The 15,741-nt window shown below is 36.9% G+C and overlaps 1 protein-coding gene across 1 annotated transcript in view; it reads left to right on the forward strand.

Annotated features, from left to right (window-relative positions):
• Positions 1-14,674, forward strand: part of LOC148942439 (uncharacterized) — a 199,203-nt gene extending 184,529 nt beyond the window's left edge. Inside the window, exon 2 of the mRNA XM_089103327.1 lies at positions 14,547-14,674. Within this exon, the coding sequence (XP_088959453.1) occupies positions 14,547-14,674 (128 nt within the window). The remainder of the gene's footprint in view (positions 1-14,546) is intronic.
• Positions 14,675-15,741: the final 1,067 nt, after the last annotated feature.

Below are 15,741 nucleotides of genomic sequence, written 5' to 3' on the forward strand. Positions count from 1 at the left end.
TACCAATGGAATATCAACAGAATCAGATTTTTATCCAAGGGACCTACTGACCTAGTCATAACTTAACCTAGTTTTGGGTGAAGCTGTAAAAAATTGGTGTAGCACGATGTTTCACATGACTGGCACATAGACATAAAGTTATGACTAGGTCACTAGGTGACTTGGATAAAAATTTATTATTTTTCAAATTGAATTGTTGCCATGACATTTCTTTAAAAAAAAAAAAAAAAACAGGAAAATTGAAGAAACTTAAAGAAGATTAGAAGTAATTTTTTAAATAATTTGTGACAGAAATGAGTGTTATATTTGGACTCAGAATGAAATCCTCATGCTAATGGTATGTTTTTTTTATCTAGCTGATTATTCTGTTAATGTAAACCTTACCCCAAGTAAGTACAATATCTTAGAAAGTTTAAAATAGATGGTACAAATTTAGAATTGTGGCCCCTCATAAGGAGACATGTTAAGAAAACAATTCTTACTTTAAAATGTGTATAATGATCCTAGTTAACATGATCCAAGGGGAGAACCTTTATCATCAAGTCTTTCCTCTAAAAATCCTTCTTTTTCCAAATTAAAAGAAAAAGTTTACAATAAACCTCCATGCTAAAATGAAATTTGAGATTGCAGCTATAATAAATTGTTTTTACAGATAATATTCATTCTGGCCATTGCTAATTCTGTTTTTTTTTTTTTCATGAGCAGTGGCAAAAATACAAAATATTAATACAACCTAACCTAGGTTAGGTTGTATTAATATTTTGTATTTTTGCCACTGCTCATATGGGATTAACAATGGCCAGGATAGTGCTATCTATAAAGCAACTTATTTGGCAATTTATAGCAGCAATTTCAAAAGATTTAAAGCATTTCATCAGCATGGTGGTTTATTGTAATTTTTTTCTTTTAAGCTGGTAAAAGAAGGAGTTCTCCTCTTGGATAATATGTTAACTAGGATCATTATACATATTTTAAAGTAAGAATTGTTTTCTTAACATGTCTCCTTATCAGGGGCCACAATTCTAAACTTATACCAAATAGATTTCAGAAATTTACTTTTTCTTCGCTATATAGTGTATTTTTATGACTGTGAATAAAGCTATATTTCAACGTATTTTAAAATGGCTAGTCAATAGCCCATCTACAAGATTTTATAGGCCTAACACATGCACAACACTGCTCAACTACTTCCTTATGCTCTTTCAAAAGATAGTAATCAATTCACTTGCAAATGCACCTCCTCCCTCCCCTGATGGTCCTATGTATAGCCCAAAAACTAACAGATAACAACAGACAATAGGATCCTCACTTAATCATATGTAGTTTGTGTCTATTAATCAGACTATCATGGGTAAAGTTCTACCAAATCCTATTATTGAGTTAGGAATAAAGTGAATACACCATTCAATGCCTTTTTTAAGCTGATTACAAATATAGGATAATAATCATTTCTATCGGAAATGAATTTCAGCCCCCCCCCCTAAATCTACCACACCTACCCCTTAATTGACTGATTTAGGGGGGGCTGAAATTCATTTCCGAGATAAATGATTATTATATTCATACTAATCATAAAAAATGCATAAAATGGTGTTTTCACTTTGGTCCTAACTCAATAATATTATTTGGTAAAACTTTACCCTATCATGTTTCATCCTTTTTTTATACAATTGTATTCAAGAAATCATTTTTTTCAATGAAAACCAGTAGCCTAATACTTTTTGAATAGCCTATTAAAATCCTGAGAAATGGCAGTTTATCCTTATCTTCAAGTTTTAAGGTAAACTGAAGATGATAATGCAAAATTTTATGATGTTTCAAGATGTTTTTGAATGACGTCAATCAATTATTGATCAACAAACCCAAGTTTTATTGTAAAATTTAAATTGCTGATTATTGCCTCAAATTGTGAGTCAACAACATTTTTCCAAACCTAGTGTGTTATTTTCCTAATTAATATACCATAAAGTGTTATACTATAATTACTTACCTGGGTATTTTATTCTGTTAATGTGTTTTCTAACTGGTGATATATAAGTTTAATTACCTTGAGATTTCAATGTTTCCACTTTTCCAGATTTCGAATTTTCTTGTTGCTGTTACCACTGCAAAGTTGCCAAAATATTTTTCTTTTGGGTGAATTTGAAAATCCAGCCAAAAAGTCGACATCATAGCGTGGATTCACTAACTAAGCAAGCAGAAGAGCGTTGGTCACCTGCTGCAAGCGCCGGTGTACCTACTGGAAGTAAATTTTCTTAGATTGCAGGGATCAAGTTAGCAGGGATCAATGTTTCCCTTGCTTAGTTAGCTCTGAATGTAACAACCTCCTTTATTGCAGAGAATTGAAAACTGAAAGAATATTGACATTATCCATCTTGTCTTTAGTTTAAAATGCCACCCAAAACAAACAATAAGATAGTCCAGGTAAGTCCTAAAAAGAAAGAGGATGAATGTGGTAGCTGTCAGGTTTAACTTGATGAACAGTCTTCGCCCTAATCATGTGATGGTTTTACAAATGGATGTAGACGGAGTGTATTGGGATTTCAAAGTCAGAATATGCACTGTTCCGAAAAATGAAGGGTAGTCTCACATGTGAATGGTTTTTCCTGGTTTGCAAGGTAATGCAGTCTAGGCTCAGACACCACTCAAAAGCTAATTGAATCAACTGTCTCAAAACCTTTAACTGCCTTGCATAAGCAATTTTGAGAAGTTCTCAAGAAAGAACAAATAGTAGCATTTCGAACTTAGAAAGTGATGTCGCATGCAAATGTTCCCTAGATTAGGCGGAAATTAAAAAGAAGACCTAGTTACAAGTAGGCTGAGCCAGTCTCTTAGTGACAGCAGTAAGAAGTTTGAAAGTGACGTGAGAAAAATTATTTGTGAGGACACAGAAATACAAAAACGCCAGCTTAACATTGTGGCAGATGGAATACCAGAATCGTGTGAAAAGGCTGCTGACAGTCTTGCCCAATCGTGAAACTCAATCTGAACAAATGTTTATAATATAGTAATAAGCTTTATTCGTACCCTTTATCACAGTGCAATAACATGGGTATCATCAATTTAAGCACAAAAAGACACAACACCCAAAAAAAAACACAAATGATGAACCATACCCTGTACTTCAGGACAATATTGTTATAGCATCTGACGTAGTAGGGCACAAAGTATTTTAGATATCTTGTTGTGAGTGTGTAGGCGGGCACTCCAACAGTTTTTTCTCTCTTTCAGAGCTGCCAATCATGCTTTATTAGATAAGATATTTATTTCAAAAAAATCGCTATCACAAGCCCACAAAGGGCCGAATTTGGACTTTGGAGTCGACAACAAATAAATCGTTACACTAAAAATGCAAAGAACAACAACAAAATAGAGAAAACCATAATGAACATCATTTAAAAGTCAATAATTAAAACTGTAAAAGTCAATTAAAACATTAAAAAAAACAAAAATTGGTCAAAATAAACTTAGAGCGAAACATAAATGCATTAAAAACTGGTCAAACTAAACTTATAATAAGACCTAAATGCAATTAAATGAAAAGGGATGCTAAGAAAGTGTCAGCAATTACACTAAGGCAAAAAAAGGAAAGAGTGAAAAACAATAAAAAATGGTCAAGAAAGGGGGGGGGGCAAGTAAAAGATCTAAAGAACCTGGGCCGTACCATCAGCTAATAAACAAAAAAGAGAGAAAAAAGAAACTATTGAGGCATTTTATTCATTTTCTCTGTAATGAAGGGGATAAAAGTTCTTTCGTAGCTGGAAGTAACGCAGTGAATGGGGGAAAAAGCAGGGATGGGCTCAGAAACAGCTCGAGGCGGCCGTCATCTGGATGGGGAGTGACGTTTGGGGAAAATATTTGCCGTCCGAGGGTTTGTTATGGTATTTTTTGCAAAACGGAGGCACAACAAAACCCTCCTTTTCTCCAGGGTTTTCAGACTAGCTTTTTTAGGAGCAGAGAGTACGGCACCTTGCCTTCTTTGAAAATTATTCGCAAGGCCCTTTTTTGAATTGATTCGATTGTTTCAGATTCTTCGCGAGAGATACCAGGGTGCCAAACTTGACAAGCATATTCTAGATGCGGGCGGACAAAAGACGTGTAAATCCTTAAGGAGTGGGAAGGGGGGACGCTGAATTTATTTAGTAGCTTAAGGAGGGTGATAGACACATTAGCTCTATGGATGATGTCATTAACGTGGATATCCCACTTTAAATTTGAAGAAATTGTGACGCCAAGTAGTTTAAATGAGAACACAGAAATTTCAGGAGGGATAGGATTAAGAAAATAGGGCGAGGATTTGAGGAAACAAATGGGCATTATCATGGACTTAGAGGGGTTTACTGTCATGTCTAAGTCTAAGGCCTCGTCTCCAATTTCATTGAGGATGCTCATAGGGTCACTTATTAAATTTCTGAAGCAAGTTTCAACAACCGTTAGGTCATCAACAAATTTCCATTGGTCAGGAAATTCCTTTGCGAGGCTGTTGATCATTACTGAAAAAAGGGGGGGACCTAGGAGAGTACTTTGGGGTATGCCGTTGTGGACAGGGAGAGGATTTGAATAATGATTTTGGTATTTGACAACTTGCGATCTATTTCTTAAGAAGGAGGCAACTAATTTCACCAGTAAGGGATTAATATTGAATTCGTTAACAAGTTTCTCAATTAAAATATTGTGGTTAACAATGTCAAATTCTTTCTGAAGGTTGATAGAAATTAAATTTAGCCAGGAATTTGGCTTTTCAAGGATTTTCCCGATGTGATCAATAAGAGGTACGAGATAACGGAAAGTAGAGGTGGATTTTAGGTTCTCAAATTATTTCAAGTCAGTAAGAGGTAAGATTTTTTCCTTTAGCCAATCTGCAAGTAAACCTTCATAAGGTTTCGAGAAAATAGGAGTAAGAGTAATAGGCCGGACGCCTTCAAAACCAGGCTTTCCGTTTTTCTTTTTCAAAGGGGTTATGAAACCCTGTTTCCAAATTGTAGGAATTTGCCCAGACTCGGTAATCTTGTTAAACAGCAAAGACAAGGGCTTAGACAATAAATCACCGAAGGCACTGATAAGAGGAAAGGGGATATCCAAAGGACAAATACTTGTCTTTCTTAGTTTTTGAATTCTTCTTTCTATCTCAGACAGAGAAACAGTGGGTAAAGAAGGGGAAAGGGCTCCTGATGGTCATTGGTCGGACAGTGGTGGAAGACTCTGGACAATGGAAGCGAGGAATTTATTGAGATTATTGGCAGTAATATCAGGGGACTCGGGTAGATTGAAGTGAAGCTGTTCAAGCCTCCTGCCACACAGCTTTTTAACCTCAGAATACCAGTTTTTTGGTTTATTAGTGAACAATACTTTGACCTTATTTTAGTACGATTGTGTCAAATTGCGAATTTTTCTTTTAATTGATTTTCTTAGTTTATTGGATTCATCTGATTTACCATTTTTGAAAAGTTTCAAGTTGGTTGTAATTAGTGTTTTTATAGTTTGGTTAATAAAGGGTTTGTCCCTGGAGGCATTTTTTAATTTTTTCTTCGGGAAGCAGATTTGATATTTGTCAATTAGCTTTTTATGTAACATCGCCATTTTCTTGTCAATATTATATAAAATATGAATATCGTACCAATCTTTAGTTTTCAGCCGCATACCAAAAAAAAGAAGACCCTAATTTTGAAGAGGGCAATAACTGCCATAAGCTATTGAAAAAGAACGCTTAAAATTGGAGGAGGGGGATAAAAGAATTGATAGATGATAAATCCCACCTAATGGAGGCAGAGGTGAGGGAGGGTTGTAAAAATTATGCATATTAGTTAAAATAACATCAAGAGAGGTATTTCCCCGAGTCTTATGTATTTTAACAATATGCTTAATATTAAGTGAGGAGCAAAATGAATCTATTTTAAGATTATTTGCACTATCAACTAAAAATAGACAAGCACTCTGATGCTAAGAAATAACAAAATCAACATTGGTCTGTAACTACTGTATAAATTTACATTTCGACTTGAGATTTTTGCGTAGGGAGTAATAGAATATAGCCATTTCGCTATTATTAAACGGACAAGGGAGAACCTTTGGTCTAATACTTAGCCAGCGGATTTCATCGTACTCGGATAAACTAGGGACTCGAATAACCTTTGGGTAAAGGTTACTTTTAGTAAAGAACAAAAAACTACCACCTTTTTTTCCAAGTGGGTGATCTAAAGGACGGAGTTTAAAAAATTCTGAATAATTTGTCAGGCACACAGACCCTGGTTCGTGAGACTTTACTTCCGTAATAGATATAATATCGATTAGATTTGATTCTGAAAGCTTTATGTGCGTGGGTCTCTGAAGTAAACGGAGGGAGGATATCTCGGTGTGTTGAGGACTTCAGGATGTTAGTTCCAAACTTCATCAGCATTTCATGCCTCCTTTCCTCCAGAGTTGGGAGCTTGAGCTGGCTCAGGCTTTATTCATAGTTCTTATAATTTGGCCCAAGAATTATTTTGCAGGCTCTCTTATGAATTGTTTCCAGTTGGTTTCTGTGCTTCTCTGTAAGCGATGGGTGACAAACAAGACAGCTGTACATCATTACGGGCATTGCATAGGTTTTATAGCACGGAAGAAGGAGCTGCTCTGTCATTCCAAACCTTCTTAGATTTGCAAAGGATTTAAGAAAACCAGCTACCTTTGCTGTGATCTGGCTGATGTGATCTCCAAACGAGAGATCATCACTTAATGTGATACCAAGTATTTTTACTGATTTCTTTAATTCTTCTTCTTCCAATTCACAGCAGGCGGGCTATTCAGTTGGTACTATTTAGCCCTCTTCTTTTTGCTTCACTCTGTGGGCTACAGAGCTACTGTCTTGGTTGTCTCTTATTTATTAGATATTCTCAGATATCTTTCAGTAGATCTTTTGACTCAAGAAGATCAGATATAAGATGAGAGATATCGATTTCTGTGCTCTGTGTGCAGGTATAGTTGGCTAGGCTCTTGGCTGATAGTGAGATTTTGTGGTGTTTGAAGCATTTTAACAGTTTACAAAGCAGGGTATGTTGTGCAGACGTCAGCATATTACATTCAAATAGGCAATGGTCGATTGTTTCATTATTCATGTTACAATGCCTGCAACGAGGGGACAGGGGAATTGAACCACTTGAATTAGAAAACTTATATGAGAATGCAAGGAACTTTAGTCCATTTGTTCCAGAACGAATACTATGATAAATTTTAGAGAGATGCGTATTGGGAAAGGGGGAAATGATAGGGTTAATCTTATTAAAATTAATATCTGATAGCCTCCATAGGTAAATATCTCTAATTGGAATTGATCTCACACTTGACTGGTCAATATTTATAGCATTTTTTGCTATATCATCAACCTGATGGTTACCACTTATGCCAGAGTGGCTAGGAATGTACTGAAAGTAAGTTCTTATGCCACTTGAAGCAAGATTATCAATAATACTAAGACAATGATAAGTGTCGATGTCCAAGTTACATTAAGGAGCTGACGCCAGCAGATCAAGGCTTGATAGAGAGTTAGAATATATGATAATATTATTTGAATTTGCAATCAAAGGTTGGTTTTCCTTAAGGTGTTCTAATGCCATGATTATGGCATTTAACTCAGAAGACATTATAGATAAATTATCATATAATCTCTCGCCCATTGCAATTTTCAGGTGAGGAAGGAAAACACCACTTGCAACCTTCTCATTCATTTTTGACCCATCAACAAATATTTGGAAGAGATTTTTATAGGTAATTGTATCAAGTTCTGCAAATTTTTTCTGGACAAAAGCAATGGGGGTTAAATCTTTATTCCACTTTGAGAACTCATTATTTATTATGGGACTTGACCAATTCCATGGGGGGGATCGGGGGAAAGTGGGTGCAATAGACTCTGCTGGTATGGAGAACTGCTTCTGAATATTGGTTTACTCGTCTGCAATGCCTCTATACATGGGTGGATTTCTTAACCAATTATGTTATGTGTGTGAGCTATTTGATTCAATTTTTTAAGATGTTTTGTCAAGAGAAAGCTACATCTCTCCCTTATTGTTGTTAATCCACTCTCCATAAGCAGAAACTTGGTGCTTGTGGGTTAAGACCAAATATGAGACGTATTATATCATTTTGTGTTGTTTCAATTTTTTGCATCTGGGTCTTTGCACATGCACCATAGACGATGAGCCCATAGTCAATATGGGGTCTTATGTGTGATTTATAAAACTGGAGTAAGGTTTTCTCCTTACAGCCCCAGGGTGTGGAAAGAAGTCTTTTTAGTATATTTGTTTTTCTATAGCATTTTTTTATTGTGTTTGAAATGTGGAGGTGGAAATTAAGGTTTTGGTCAAGCATGAGACCTAGGTAATTAATATGATTGTCTTCTGAAATAGTTGTTTTATTTAGAGTTAGTTTTACATTAACATGGTTTCGCTTCCGGTGAAATTGGATTATTTTTGACTTGGTGGGTGCAATGGGTAAATCTGAATGTTGAGAGAATTTTTCAAACTGGAAAAGTAACTTTTGCAGATTTGACTGTGCTATCTGAAAGGTGTTACCAGATGACCATAGCATCAGATCATCAGCATATTGTAGATTCGTGTGGGGTAGGTTCGTGTCCCACAGATATAGGGCAAATAGGAGGCAACTGAGGACTGCTCCCTGAGGAAGGCCTTTGGTTATTGTCTTTTGGGGTGAAGAGGCTGAACCAACACAAACAATGAAAATTCGCAAATCTATAAAGGATTTAATAAAAGATACTAGCTTAGGGGGTACTCCAAGGTTTGCAAGTTTGTTTAAAAGGATTTGGTGGTTCACATTGTCAAATGCCCCTTCAAAATCTAGGAAAGCCGCAACTAGGACATTATTTTTTGAGAAAGATTCATTTATTGCATTTGTTAGCAAAATGAAAGCATCTGTTGAGGAGTGGTGTTTCCTGAATCCAGATTGAGTGTGAGGGATCATATTATTTTTTCCAACAAACCAGAGGAGTCTGTGATAGATCATTTTCTCCATTATTTTCCCCATCACAGGAGTAATCATTATGGGGCTATAAGACTCAGGGTTATCTTTTGGTTTATTTTTCTTTAGGATTGGTAGGAGGGACGAACATTTCCATATATTGGGGAACCTAGAAGATGCCCAAGCGTGATTATAACAATTTAGCAATTCTTGTTTGTATGAAGGTGTGAGATTCTTTATCCATGTAGGGTGTATATTGTCATAGCTGCCGCTAGTTTTGGTTCTAATATGATGTATTGCATTATTAAATTCCTGGATTGAAAATGGATTAGTTATGTACTCTGATCCTGGTCGTGGTTGGTAACTTGGGTTCATAGGAATTGTGGACAGTTTGCTTTGATTATTTGATGTTCGCTTATTAACGAAAAGAGTTGCAAATAGGTTAGCTTTTCCATTATCATTGTCATAATGGGTATTATTATGTATAAGTTCATACAGGAGTGGGTTGGGGGAAGTCTTTTTCCCACATATGTGGCTTATGACATTATGTATAATTGGCTCATGCGTTTCTCTGGAGATATTATTTGCAAAATTATTCCAGTATTTATATTTAGCATCTATTATAGTCCTTTTTAGATTAGATTCTGCTTGTAATTTTTTTAAATATGTAGTAGGTGATGTTTTTTTTTATGAATTCTGTCCTAGCTGCCTTTTTTATACTCCATTTATTTAGGCACTCATTTGTCCACCATGCTTTAGGAATTTGTTTAGGGAATGTTTTCTTAGGTGGTGTCCTGGGGATAGCATGATTAGCTGTATTTATTAGTAAAGATGTCAAGGCTTCAGCATGTGTGTCAACTGTTGTGTTAGAAATGCATGAACTTTGGGTGAAACTTGTAATTTCATCATTTAGCTTATTTTGGAACATAGACCAATTTGCTTTAGTGTTGATATATTTGGAGGTATGAGGTAAAGTTTCAGCAGGTTCATTTAGGGAGCAAACTATGGCAAAGTGGTCAGTACATAGACTATCAATTTTATTTATGCAAATTTTATTCAAAAAATTTAATGACACAATTTGGAGGTCAATTGTGGAGAATCTGCCACTTTTGGGGTTGAAATATGTATTCAGGTTTGGAGGGGTAGCAACAGCTAATTCATTATTATTTGAAGTTATATGCTCAATGAATTTACCAATTTTATTTGCTGGTTTATTCCCCCACAAAAAGCTGTGGGCATTGAAATCACCACAAATAATGATATTTTTTAACATATTAGAATTATTTCTATAATTAAAGAAATCCTTGGCATCTGTAGCTTGGCCATTAGGGTTATAAAAGCTTATTATGTAGGTTTTTAAATTATTCAGCCAAACACTGATACCAATTACATCAACATCATTTGCAAAATCTGGAAAATTGATGCCACAAATTTTATATTATTATTAACTAATAAAGCTACCCCACCTCCTTTTCTATCTGAAGATCTATCCTTTTTCGGGATAGTATATCCCAGAGACTTAATTTGTTGATTTTGGATTAAATGAGTTTCCTGGAGGCAAGCAATATTAATGGAATTATTATTCATAAATGATATTAGTTCATTTAGCTTATTTTCTGTGAGTGATCTTACATTCCATTGGAGTATTGATAAATGTTGTGTTGTTGATTTATTCTTCATAAGACTGTGTATCAAGTTCAGCTTTGTTAGAAGTAAAGCAAGATCTTTTTTTGCTTGAATAAGCATATCATCTGGGATGTAGATTTTTGCCAATTCTGCAATAATTTTTGTTTTCTGTAGTTGATGTATGTTCATGGCCTGAACTGCATTACAGTTGAGAATGAATAAGCATATATTTGGGGATTGCATTTTTGGTTGTGCATTCTGTTTGTTGGTTAAGGGCTTGATTCCTGGTAGTTTTTCTGGTTTGTTTCTTCTTGGGAGGGGGGACAGGCTGACCTCATCTCACCGGACAAGGAGGCTTGTTGGCTTAGTGATTCCTTCTGATAGGGATATGAGCTAGGGGGCTGAGAAGATGGTGTTTTATATGGGGTGCTTGATGTATTGGGGGCATTTAACTTGGGGGTTTTGGTTGGCTTCATTACAGGCTTTATTTGGTATCGTTGGGCAGCATTTGCTTCCATTGCTGCAAAGGGGTTTGGGATGGCCTTTTCTGTCGATATTTGGAGTGTTAGAGCTCTTTTCTTGTATGCAGGGCGTAATGATTTATTTGTAGCTTCAGGTGGGCCTTTGCAATTGATGCATGTAGGCTGAGTGTTGTTGCAAGTTGTCAGCTCTTTAGGATGGAAACCTTTACATTTACTACAATCTCGAAGAATTTCATTGCATTTGTTTGTTCTGTTTCCCTGTTTGAAACACTTCTGATACTGGATTGGTTTAGGTTTGTATTCTTTGTGTGATTTGATGTCCCTAAATAGAAATAATTTTTCTGGGACATCAATTTTATCCTTCAGTGTGAATAAGAAGGATCTACTAGTTTTTAGGCCATTAGAGTTAGGTTTTCCAAGTTGGGTAACATCCTCAACTGGGATTGTGTTTCCAGCCCTATCTGAGAGCCCTTCTTTTAACTCCTGAGTAGATATCTCTGGGGGGACATTATAAACTAATATTTTTGTTGGTGATTATTTTGGGTTCCAATTAGATGCGATAATAGGGGTATTCAGAAGGGATTTTAGGTTAATTATTATATATGCTGATTTCTGATCTTCTACAGCTATTAGCAGAGATCCATCACGGTTAATATTAAAAGAGAATACTGATTTTATCAATTTAAAAATTGCAACTCTTATTGCAGTGATCATTTTTATTTCAAAGGGGGTAGTGGGAGTAATTTTAAGGTAAATTCCTTAGTTTTTGGAGGGAGGATCTTGGGCAGGGAGAGGGGAAATACTTTTGATTGGGGATATTTTTTTCCTTTTTTTAGAGCTTCTAGAGAGGAACTCTTGAAACCCATTATCATCATTTAGGGTTACATTAGCCCCTACACTTATCATTGTCCTATTCTCCGAATTGGAGCTATCATTTGAACTTTGAGATAGTGTGCTTGACCAGCCAAGATGGGTATCTTTCACTATCACACTTTCACTGGAATGTGATTTGGGATCTGGGGGGACTTTTTTTTTGGAGGACTTCTAAACATTGCCTATTGGAAAAAGCTTTAAACAAAGAAAAGACAAAACTAAAACAAGAAGGGGAAAATAGAAAGATATCAAACCGTCTGCACTATACTATGGGGAGGAGAAACACCACAGTATAGCCCTGAGGATGAGTTGAGCAGGATTGGTTTAGTACAAATACTGATTAGAAGCGGTAATAATTCACAAGAAAATATATTTTAATTTTCTTATAAGGAAATTTATAGTCCGACTAAAAATATGTCCAAGATATTTTGTCTCCAAGATTTTTAATTGGAGAGGTGCAGATTCATTTATGCTCTTATTCTTCTTCAGGAAGTTGACATCCATTACACAGCTTTCCTCGAGGATTATCTGGAGCTTCATTTGATCAGCTTGATGTTGAATCCCTGCAACAAGGGGTATGAGCTGATTGGGTGTTTCTGACAGGACGTGCAGCAGGCTTAGCAGAAGATTATCTGCAAATTTATACCTCTGTATGTGCGGCCTCATTAGTCAGCTGATGACTATAACAAATAAGATGGGAACTAACTTGGTTCCTTCGGAAGCTCCACATGTAATGTCTTGGAAGTGGAATGTTTCCCCATTTTTGAGTTGTACACACTGTTGATGACCCGAAAGGAAACTTGCAATGGTACATATGAGAAACTGCGAGACTTCCAGGGCACGGGCTTCATTGACTACAGTTTCATGATCAAGCAGATCGAAAGCTTTCACGAAATCAGAAATGATTATTTCAGCAAGGGCCTCAGGATTTTCTAGGTTCTCTAATAGATCATGAAGTAATCTGACCAGATAGGGAGTTTTGCTGTGTCCCGAAAACCGAACTGCTCTAGGATCGATTTTGTGTTCTACTTCTGCTAGTAGCCACTGTAAAATAAAATCTTCGAAGACTTTTGAAAGGATGGGCGTCTTTGATATTGGCCTGAGATCGGATGGTGAGGTTGGTAATCTTTTCTATGAAATTGGTGTGATAAATACCTTTTTGAACTTTTCTGGGAAAATGCCTTCCATTAGGCACTGGTTATTCACCATAACCAATGGTGTAGCCAGTAAGAGGGAGGCGAGCATGCATTTATCAGCCATTTAGGAATTTCACCAGTGTACGAGGCTTACCTAATGTCTAGGTTTTCAAGTTTTTCTTGGACCCGGGAAAGTGTAATAATAGGGATGGTTTCGATTGAACATTCTGTGACATAGTCTTGAGGGGAGGCTGTTGGCGGCAAATATTTGAAAAGTGTAAATTAATACTTCTGCGGTTACATTCTGTCCTTGCTGGTCCCTCAGGATGGATTTAGACTTCTGTTGTCCCATTAGTTTCCGTACAGTTGTGTTGATTTTTTTTGGGCCACTGGCCGACAACTTGGAAAAATTTTGGTGTCCACACAGACGTTTACCTTGCTTTAGTAGTCTAACAACTATGTTTCTATTCCGTTTCTATTCTTCAGAGTGTGGCTTTGTCTCGTAAAGCATGTCTCGCTCTGTCATTGCTGCTTTAATTGTCGGAGTAATCTATGGTTTATTCTGTGCCCTAATTGTAACTCGCTTTTCAGGGAAGAGTCGTTTGTAATCTCGCAGTGTTTTTTCATATAGGCTTTCGGTCCTGCTGGTTGGGTCTTTTTTTTAGAAAATGCGGAACCAGCCTACAGATTTGAGCCATTCTCTGTAGCCAATTGTACCTTCTTCTGTAAGTGGACGGTAGGTGAACTGGGTTTATTTAGGAGGTTTCATTTTTTACGTTGGCCGTAATATAACTGTTGCATGGTTATTGGTTGAGAGTGGTGCTTCCGCCAAAGGATCTGAGTAGAAAGCACCAAGCGCAGTGAAGATCAAGTCAAAGGTGTTTTCACCCCGTGTTTTCACTTTACCTTTTTGATGCAGGGCTGTAGAGCTTTCGATCCAGTTTGGCTTGAGGTAGTTGAAGTCCCCACAAAGAAAGATTCCTGCTTATGGATATTTTATTCTGATGAAGTCGCAGCTTTGTTGGAAGTATCCAAATAGTTGTCGCCGATATAGTCCTCTTGGTGGGAAATATACCATGGCGTATATCAATGACAACACTTGCCTAGGTAGGCCTTATGGTCGTGCCCACAGCCACGAAACTTCGATGCCATGGTCCATTGGTACTACGACATCCAGAATCCTACGAGGCACGTTTTCTTTGCAGTAGAAACCAACACCACCACCGTGCGTCTTGGGCTGTCCCAATGCACTGCAGCGTGGGGAAATAGAACAGGAATAGCCATCAATCATGGCCAAAGTACGAGACGGGATCCATGTTTCTGTCATGCACGTGATGTCAGTGTCATATTTCCTTAGGAATACTTCCATATCCTCTGCCTTCTTGTTGAGAGATCGAATATTCGACAGGGCTAATGTGGGAAAACAGTACGATTGGATTAATCTTGTCTTAAAACTTGTTTTCTTTTTCCCTCTTTCCAGGCTGCAGGAAGAAGGATCAGGAGTCAGGATGTTTGTTCAGGACCATCTTGCCAGGCGACCGCCCAATGCCTGTTTTTTCCCTGAAGACAGTTACAAAGTTAAAAATTGAACCTGCAGTTTCACTTTGATCGCACAAAGACAGAAAGAGAGAAGTGAATACAAAATCAGACGTCAAAAAAGGGGGTAGTAATGGAGCATTGACTCCATTGCCCAATGAAACAAGCCCATCTGTAAATAGATCGTTTTCTGGTAGTGTTAGTATTGATGATAATAGTAATGCTTTCCATTTGTGCTCGAGCTTTAGCTCAACTAACATTAGTTACAAAAGTTTACTGAAAGTGATACATAATAACAAACCAGTCAGTAGAAAAAAGTGTTGACACTGTTTTACACAAACATTAATGCAGTGACACACAAGCTTCCGGAATCGAAACTGGCAGCCCCCACTGATTTATCGATTACCCAGAGTATTATTAATGAGGGAAAACTAGTACTAATAGGTTGCAAATATAGAAGCCCCACTTTGAACAATTTTTAAAAAAATTGCTATCTCAAAATTTTTATCGGATGTATTTGGGGAAAAAGGAATGTGAGGAGGAGGGGGCTAGTTCCCCTCCAATCTCTTTTGATTCTCAAAAACTGAACAAGAACTTTGAATTTCCAATCAAATGAGCCCTCTCTGATATTTTTACGAGCATCCCTTCCATAAGAACCATATACTCCCCGAGGGCATAACTTACAACACCTAACCTTGGCCATGCGGGGTTGTGTAGACCCTGGAGCTTTCGTTATATGGTCTTTTAACTATTTTATTTTAAAATTGCCATCTCAAAGTTCTTATCGGATGGTTTTGAGGAAAAAAGGGCGTGGAGGGGGGGGCTATGTGCCCTCTGATCTCTTTTGACTCTTAAAAAGTGAACTAGAACTTTCAATTTCCAATCAAATGAGCCCTCTTTGAAGTTTATACGATCATCCCTTCCGTAAGAACCATATATAACCTCAGGGCATAACTTAAAATGCCTGCCCCATGGCCCTGGGGGGTTGTTTCGACACCGGAGTTTTTGTTATTTGATCTTTGAACAATTTTTAACAAAAATGCTATCTCAAAATTTTTATCGAATGCATTTGGAAAACGGGGCGTGGGGGGGGGCTGGTCACCCTCCGATCTCTGTTGACTCTTAAAAAGGGATTTAGA

The sequence above is a fragment of the Artemia sp. Qi Xiang Cuo genome, chromosome 17 (assembly GCF_049724085.1).
Source record: "Artemia sp. Qi Xiang Cuo chromosome 17, ASM4972408v1, whole genome shotgun sequence".
NCBI classification, from domain to species: domain Eukaryota; kingdom Metazoa; phylum Arthropoda; class Branchiopoda; order Anostraca; family Artemiidae; genus Artemia; species Artemia sp. Qi Xiang Cuo.